Source organism: Macadamia integrifolia, chromosome 2, assembly GCF_013358625.1.
Source record: "Macadamia integrifolia cultivar HAES 741 chromosome 2, SCU_Mint_v3, whole genome shotgun sequence".
Taxonomy (NCBI): Eukaryota; Viridiplantae; Streptophyta; class Magnoliopsida; order Proteales; family Proteaceae; genus Macadamia; species Macadamia integrifolia.
In genome coordinates, this window is record NC_056558.1 from 6,307,535 (window position 1) to 6,316,601 (window position 9,067).

Here is a 9,067-nt window from a genome sequence, read left to right on the forward strand (position 1 = left end):
CCCTTGTGAAAATTTGCATGTGCACTCTCAAACCTAGTTTGTTTCAATTTTTCTTCCTCTTGAGTGCAAATGGAAATGAGCTCATTTAGGCTCCAATCGTCCTTCAGTGCAATGTAGGTAGATTGGATAACCTTATACTGACTAGGGAGGGTATTCAGTGCAATGTGTACAATATATTCTTCATCGATCTGTATTCCAAGATCCTTAAGTTTACCAGCATCAGTAGCTACACCCAAAATGTATTCTCTAACACTCCCACATCCATCATACCTTGTATTCATTGGCCTGGTCATCAATGTGGTTTCTCAGCTTTCTTGTTGTGTTGAAATCTACCTTTAATAGCATCCAGGAATTCTTTTGCAGTGTCTTTGATCTCTATGTTCCCACGTATAATTTCAGGAACTGCCTTTTTTAAAACCAGTATGCACTTTCTGTTTGCTTTAGTCCATTTCTTAAACTTGGTCCTTTCAGCACTTCTGCTCGAGTCTGTGAGAGGCTCAGGTTTAGGCTCCCTAAGTGCCAAGTCTAAGTCAAGAAGACCTAAATGCAATTCTAATTCTTCCACCCACTTTTGATAGTTGTTACCAGTGAGCATTGGGATGGAAGACACATAACTTAAGGGAATGGCTATCTTACTACAGCAGTAACAAGAACACAATACATGCCAAATATCAAAATATAAATCATAATATAAAAGCATGTAATACTATCAATATATTTTAAATAAGAGTTACAACTAAAAATGTATCCCTATCCTTTGGGACAGGAATTAGCTGATGCTCTTATATTCCTCTTTTAACTGTGAAAACAACATTAACTTCGGAATTCAATCACCTTTGGGCAAAAGAACTCCAAATTTAATGTCCCTTTCTTAAATGTGGATAATTATCCTCAAACCTTGATGACATAACCTTTGGGAAAGTATCATCTTTACTGTTGGAGAAGATACAATCGAACTGAATGTACCACTTTGGTGGGTTTCACTCAGTTCTATCATATCTTTTCCATTGGAGATGTATATCTTTATGTTCAAAACATACATATAAATGTCACTAGGACAACAATAACCATACAAGAGTCACAACCGCAACTACATTCCTATCCTTTGGGCTAAGAATGCACTGGTCCTCTTGTAAATTTATATTTACTGTGAAAAGAACAATAACTTTTGAAATCCCCTCACCTTTGGGCTTAGGAACCTCTTGGTTACTGTCATTTTCTTAACTTTGGTGACATCACCTTTGAGCAAATGTCACCTACATTGTTTCCCTGTGGAAAATCATGAAATAATAAGATGTACCACTTTGGTGGATTCCACCTCATCATTTCATGGTTTCCTAAAGCAAAATTACTTTGCAACTAAGAATGAGCGGAAGCTTACACCCTTTTCCATATTAACATATCTCAATTTAAAAAAAAACTTCTCAATTTCATGGCAACCAATAACATATATATTTTTCAAAGCATTGATTTATGCCATTTTGTTTCAATGATTGAAACTAAATACAACATAAAATTTCAAATAAACATGTCATATTAAAAATTAGATCATTAAATGTGGCCAGAAACAAGGAATCCAACGCAAAAAACAGATTTCAATTTGGCCTTAAAACGAACCTTTAAATGAAATTTAAAGTAGTTTAAATAAAAACGCCCTTTTGTTTCAATGATTGAAACTAAATACAACATAAAATTTCAAATAAATATGTCATATTAAAAATTAAATCATTAAATGTGGCCCGAAACAAGGAATCCAACGCAAAAAACAGATTCCAATTTGGCCTTAAAACGAACCTTTAAATGAAATTTAAAGTAGTTTAAATAAAAACCCAAAATGAACAAAAACCAAACAAGTCTTTTTTTTTTTAAATCAATCAAGACCAACCGGTTCGGCCATATGAATTCCGGGTCAAATTCGGGTCAATTGGTCAACGACCCGGTCAACCTTTGACCGAGTCAAATAGTATATATGAGTTGACCCACTGTGTCACCGGTTCGACTCGGTAGGGTTTCCGAGTTGACCCGGCGATGACTCGCCGCCTTTTTTTTTTTTTGGAATTTTTTTTCTCTCTCCTCCGGCAGCCGGTTTCCGGTGGCGCGTGCCGGCGCGTACGGATGTTTCCGGTGACTTGCGGCATACCGCCGCGACCGTATTCTCGTGATCTACAACTTTCGTGAAGAAAGTTTTTCCATACAGGATCTTTAAGTGATGGTAAAATTACGATTTTTATGATTTTCATGATTTTTAATCAAATCAAGTTTTAAGTAATAATCAAAATCCTCATGTACAAAAAAATTCAATCGATTCTTGTCCCATGTGGTCTGCTCTGATACCACTTGTTAGAACTCCCTATGGGTTTGAGATTGAAACCCTATGGAGGAAACCACACAGGAAAAACAAGAACACGAATCTAATAAAATTATAGATGATCGATTTGTACCTTTCACCAAGTATGTTGAAGATGATTGATGTTGGTCACTCCCACTTTCGCTCTCTTGGCTTGGCTATGGATCTTCTACAACCCCTTAAACCTCCTTGGTTCTCTCACTTTAGTGGTAAAGTGGGGAAGAGTGAATAATGGTTGTAGGGACCCAAAACCTAGTATTTATAATACCGTCCTGCACTCAAAACCCTAAACCACAATGGGTTGAGCCAGCATATCCCTAAGCTTGAGAGTGGACCGAACCGGTTCATGCAATTTGACTCTCACCCATTTAATCAACCCGAATAATTAATCTAGTCTGTTGTTATTACTTATTAGTCTGTTGCAAACCAATACCCTCCATCGTCTCATCCAGATCTAGTCCGATTTTCTTTCCCTTTCTAACTGCTGCCTCCCATGACCAAGCCCGACACTTGATCTTCAATTAGTGCTCAGGTTCCCTCTCCAAAATCCTTGATTTCGCCACAGAATCCGAGGACAAATTCCTCGGCTACACGAAAGGTATTGTCACAATCATTGCTGTGTTATTGGCAATGACGCTGATCCTTCCACCTTCGAACAAGTTGTTCGCATTCTCGATCTCATTCTCATCGATTACACAGACAAAGAGCAGCTCATGAGATCCATTTTGAAGGGAGACCGTGATTTCTTGTCTTCCATTTTCAGATCCTTACCAAAGGGAGTTTAGATTCGAAAATCGCATCCGCTCGGCTCTTGGAGGCCATCGCCGTCGACGCCGAATCCAATCTTATAATCACCGAGAAGGAAGGAATCTTACCTGGCCTATTGCGTCTGGTGAGCACACCACGTCAAAATCCTTAAACCACAAAGCAAACGTTAATTCAAAACCAAAACCAATACCAAACCATTAAACAAAAAACGAAGAGAGAAGATACCATATGCAGGTGAGGGTTTCGGTTCGTGGAAGGCGGAGATCTTGGTTGAGGTAAGGGGTCGTAGATGGGTTTCGGAGAAGAAGCGAGGTTCGTTCTTCTCTCTGGCTTCAATCTTCGCTGGCGGTAGAGAAGCTTCTTTCTTCTCCCGTAGAGACCAGTAAGATAGCAGGAGCGCGTTGTTGCGTAGTGCTCTTTGCGCGCTGTGAGTGCAACTGCCTACCTTTCTTCTTCTCGAGTGAAGTAGATTACCATTGCTCTGCGCCCTGGGGCCTATAAGACTGTTTAGTACGCGTTAGCCTCTATGCCTTTGCTTTGCGCTGATGCCTTCTTTTGCACGGTGTGCTCTGTTCGTTGACGGGACAAGAAACTCAACAAACAGGAGAGTAGGTTCGAAGATCAAAGACTTCGCTCGCCTCTCAGCAGCAAAAGATCGAGCAGAGAAAACGATAGACATCAGAAATGATTGAGCTGATTTTGGTCTCGGTAGGAGTTTAACGATGGGTATAATGGTCTACTACTACTACTATTTTGCCATTTAAGATTTTACCCATCAATGACAACAACAACAACAACACAACTTAGCATTATCTTAATTAAATGGGGTTGGCTACATGGATCCATGACTATAAATATATATATTAAAAAAAAAAAAAAAAGAGTTGACTTTGAGACATCCCACTCACGAATCGGCAATTTGGATCTTAGTCCTCCACTTAGTTCTGTTAGATGTCATACTTGGGTGAAGACTTAACTTTTGCATGTCTCTCATTACTAACTCATCAATGGTCGTTTTTAGCTTGTCTCTAGCACTTTTAGCACCATCCATATACATTTGGTCACTCCTCCATACTGGGGCATCCAAAGGCCTCATTTGGACATGCCCAAACCATCGTAGCGACATTCAATGAGCTTATCTTGAATTGGGGTAATTCTTAAATCGGTTATAACTTGGTCATTTTTTATTCTATCTCTTAGGGTTTTACCGCACATTCATTTCAACATCATCATCTCAGCCTCACTCAACTTATCTACGTTACGCTTTTTGACTGCCTAACATTCTGCACCATACATCATAGCTGGTCTTATGACTGTTATGTATAATTTTTCTTTAAGTCTTAGAGGAATTCGTCCATCACTTAACACTACAGACGCCCCTCTCCATTTCATCAATCCTACTTTAATTCTGTGTGAAATATCATCATTAATCTCACATTCCTTGTTTAAGATAGAGCCTAGATATCTGAAGCAGTCACTTTGCGGGATCTCTCTCCCCTCAATTTTCACTCCCTCGCTATCGATCCTCACTCGACTAAAGTTATACATCATATATTCCGTCTTTGTTCTACTTATCTTAAGACCTCGTGATTCTGAAGTATATCTCCATAGTTTCAACTTATTGTTAATCTTTGTCACAGTTTTACCAACCAGCACAGTATCGTCAGTAAAAAGCATACACCACGGGATTTCTCCTTGAATATTTCTTGTTAAGTCATCCATGATAAGTGTAAACAGGTAGGGGTTCAACACAGATCCTTGATGTAATCCGATAGTAATTGGAAAGTCAGCACCTTGGCCTCTCATTGATCTCACACTAGTCACCCCACTTCTCCATACATGTTTTTAATTATATCCATGTATTTACTTGACACCACTTTCTTCTTTAAACCTGCCAGATTAAATCTCTGGGGACCTTGTCATAGGTCTTTTCTAGGTCGACAAAGACCATATGAAGATCCCGCTTGTACGCTCTGGATTTTTCCATAAGCCTTCTAAGAAGGTAAATTGCTTATGTAGTGGATCTCCCGGGCATGAAACCGAATTGGTTCCCTGAGGTATTGGTTTCTCTTCTTAAGCGAACCTCTATTACCTTCTCCCATAGTTTCATAGTATGGCTTATGAGTTTTATGCCTCTATAGTTGTTGTAGCTCTGGATATCGCCCTTATTTTTGTAGATTGGGATAATAACACTTCTTTTCTCATCTGGCATCTTTTCGTGTTCATGATCTTGTTAAACAACTTGGTCAAACAAACAACCCCACGTAGACTCAAACTCAAAAATAAATTGAGTGTGGCTGAGATGGAGAGAGGTTAGTTGTAATAAATTCTTTAATAAAAGGGCATCTAAGCAAATTTGTCAATAGTACAAGGGTGTCTAAGTAATTTTTTATTTTAGGAACCCTGGTCATTGGAAAAATTTCTTGACCGATTAGAGGTTTGAATGGTGAAGAAAGGTTCTTCCTACGGTACAGGTGTATTATCGATCCTATACTGTAGGGGGCAGACACCCCTGAAAAAAAATTACAATAGTTTATGAAATAAAAGGGAGTCCAATCATAGTTTTCCAAACAACATATCCTAAGTTTAATTTAACCTTTGAAAATATATATATATATATATATATATAATAATTCAATGCACGAGGTTCTTGTTATTACAAGGTCTAGAAGAGGTAAATGTAGTTAGTCCTACTTTTACTTTGTAGATATGCAACATGTAGTACCATGTTGAATTGTTACTCAGTTTCAACTTAATGGTTTATATGGTGGGTCCTATTATTGCTATGGAAGTAAGAAAAGAAAACGATATCCTACAGTACACTGTGGGAGGTTTTTCCAATATAGAAAGCTTAATTTTCTGTGAGGATATATATATATATATATAGGTTTTTCAGATAAGTCACATGCTAATTTTTGGTTGCTTAATTATTTCAATTATAAATTTTACCCTTCATGGGATTTTTTCCTGCTTTTGTTTTTTCAAATGTTAGTATTCTTGAAATAGGTAGGACATTTTAAATAATATTCAGAATATGATGTGGACATGCTCATAGAATTTATGGGGCCCCAAATCCTAATGAACACTTCCACATGGTAAAAAGACTTGACGAGGAAAGGGAATTCCTTCCTCGTGGAAAGGGAATTCCTTTCTCAATAAATAAACAAAGGATAAGAGGACACTACCCTGCTGGTGCAGGCACAAATTAGTGCGTGAGTCAATTGCAAAGCTTGTGGGAGCATCTTCAACGCCTGTAGGGTGGGGGTAGCATGATCTTTCTGTGCCAATTGTGTCTAGGTGTTTCTTGTGCTGACAGGGTGGCCTTCTTACTCTCCTAAACAAATCTTTGCTATCACTGTTCTAACTTGCACCTGTTGTTCTACATGCTACTATCCACAATACTGCTTGGTATTAAATGCCCTTTTGAATGACTCAAGTTTCATCATTGGCACCTTCTCCCTTGCTAATTCAAACCTAGTTTTTAGAAAGCTCTTTTTGACCATGAAAACAGAGGAGTAGTTCTTTGCTTGGGAGTACAGTGTATGCTAGTACTCTTTGGGTCTATCTCTTTTTTTTTTTTTTAACAAAAAATACTTTATTACCGTAAAAACGAAGTCTCAGGACAATAAAAAATTAGAAACAAACCAGCCTCCAATGGAGGGGTATCAAAACAGATGAAAGAACAAAGACTGAGAGGAAGCAGCCTCCTGTGCAGAAGAATCAACTACAAAAAATTGGCCTGGCTAAGGCAATGACTGAAGGAGACTACCCAGAAGAAGGGAATCAACTTCAGACAATCAAAGATGATAGAGCTAATATGCCACAGACAAGCCGAAGAGATTACCCTGAGTCTATCTCTCTATGTCATTTCATTGGGAGAGTAGACAGAGAGAGAAATTAAGAAAGGCACTGACATATGCTATGCTCCCAGATAAAACTCATTCTTCCATTTAAATATTGCTTTGGTTATCTTGGAACATAGATGATCTATTCTGCTAGGCAATAAAGTATTTAAAAAGGATGGGTGGTTTCTCCATCTTCTCTGTACTTTTCTTTTTTTTTACCAAAGAAAAAAAGGGTTTCTATTTTTTTTTTTTTTGGCGGGGTGGTGGAGGGTTCCGAGAGCGTAGGGAATACCATCACATTTCGGAGATAACTTTTTTTGGTAAATTTTGAAACAGCATTACCTAATCCAGGCCTAAACGTAATTCAAATTGAAGCTCCAATTCCTTACTTAATGGCCGACCTCTGAATAGTCACCCTTAAACATCAGAGAAAACAAAAAACAAAAAATAGCTGCAAGTGAACGTAGAAAACCCTATCTGCTCAGAGATCTCTTTATCTTGTTTGAAGTGTGTAATGAGAGAGAGAGAGAGAGAGAGAGAGAGAGAGAGAGAGAGAGAGAGAGAGAGAGAGAGAGAGAGAGAGAGAGAGAGAGAGAGAGAGAGCATTGAAAAATTAAGATTTCACATTCCATCAGATAAAATGTAAATTTCGAATTAAGATACCCCATGGATGGTGGGATCCCCTATAGTGTGATCACCAAGCACGGGTACCTTATGACAACTAAAAGAACATGTATCACCTCCCCACAGTACGTGAATGAAACCGGTACTGAGAGCTGATCCCAACTTTAAAGTTCTAGGACATAACACCCAGAAGAAAGCTTATCAAAACAGATCCCTTGTGTAATGCTGCACACACTTGATGTATATTTACATTTTACACTACCCCAGAGTCATAGACCATAGTAGTAGTTGAAAATTACATCCACTTCAAACAAACATAAGTCTCATATATCCTATAGTATTATTTCTATTTCTGTTAATCTTCAATTTGCTTTTCTTTCATCTATGCTGGAGGGTTAGAGAGATGATGATGACATTTAATTGGAAAGATACATATAGGCTGACTACTGTAGAGCCATATAAGGCTATGGTCCTATTAGTCCTTAGTCCTGCTTACAACACAAGAGCCTATGCCTTTTAAATAGGGTTAGAGGACTTTGGTGATCTGGTGGGTGCATGAACTTGCAGCTTGGGCATGAAGGGGATGACTTGTACAACATAACCAACATATGACACCGGTAACACACTGTTGCCACCATTTCTGGCTGATCCATCTCCAAGGATAGTCCCGAACCCATCGATTTCCGAACCGGTTCTTGTTTGGCCCAATTATCATCTGAATTATGGGTCTTCAATGATTCATATGGGAGGTTGAGTTCCAAGTCTAAGCTTACATGTTTGGGAATACTTGATCCATTTCCATCTGGGCTTTGCCTTGGATCTTTAGAGGTTCTTTTTTGGGTCCTAGTATTGTAGAAGTGTATCTTCCCAGACTGCAAAGATTAAAAAGAGAATTAATAAATGAAGTATTAAATTTAAAGAATGATATATTTGATTTGATATTTCCACTTTTGGCATTTAAAGATCTCTACCTGGATATCGAGGCATCGTTGCCACTCCAAAGGTAAGGGTTTCTGTTCCAGGTGGAGCTCAATATCAGACTCCTTTGATGTTGTGTTTGAATGCTTCTCGACATCCTCTTTGGCTTCTTCTTCTATCTCTTCCCATCTCCTCTTCTTTGATGAATTCTCAAACTGAGAAATCATTTTTCTTTGATTTGGAGAGACTGGTGTTTGAAAAGAAACCATGGATGGATCTCTCTCTCTCTCTCTCTCTGCAACTCTTTGGTTTGATCGAATGGTGAAGTAATGGTGGTTATATAGATGACTGCAGGCAAAGAATTAAGAGTGAGAAATCTAATGGAGTAAATTTAGGAGACATTAATAAGGGCCCACCCTTTGTGGATCCTTTTGCTCTTCCAACTTGGCTAATCTAGTTTTGCATCAACCTCAAGCCGTTTTTAAAATTAGGATTATTGTAAGGGTGTCAATTGGTTCAATTTTGATTTTTTTGATTTGGTTTAAGATACAGTATGCGAAAATCA

General features: G+C 38.3%; 1 protein-coding gene across 1 annotated transcript; it reads right to left on the reverse strand.

Moving 5' to 3' along the window:
* Positions 1-7,565: 7,565 nt before the first annotated feature.
* Positions 7,566-8,808, reverse strand: LOC122072147. Its single transcript, XM_042636710.1, has 2 exons — positions 8,556-8,808; positions 7,566-8,456 (listed from the first exon to the last, which is right to left on the reverse strand). The coding sequence occupies exons 1-2, from the start codon at positions 8,769-8,771 to the stop codon at positions 8,067-8,069; spliced, it is 606 nt and encodes a 201-aa protein (XP_042492644.1). The 5' UTR covers positions 8,772-8,808; the 3' UTR covers positions 7,566-8,066.
* Between the last annotated feature and the right edge of the window lie 259 nt (positions 8,809-9,067).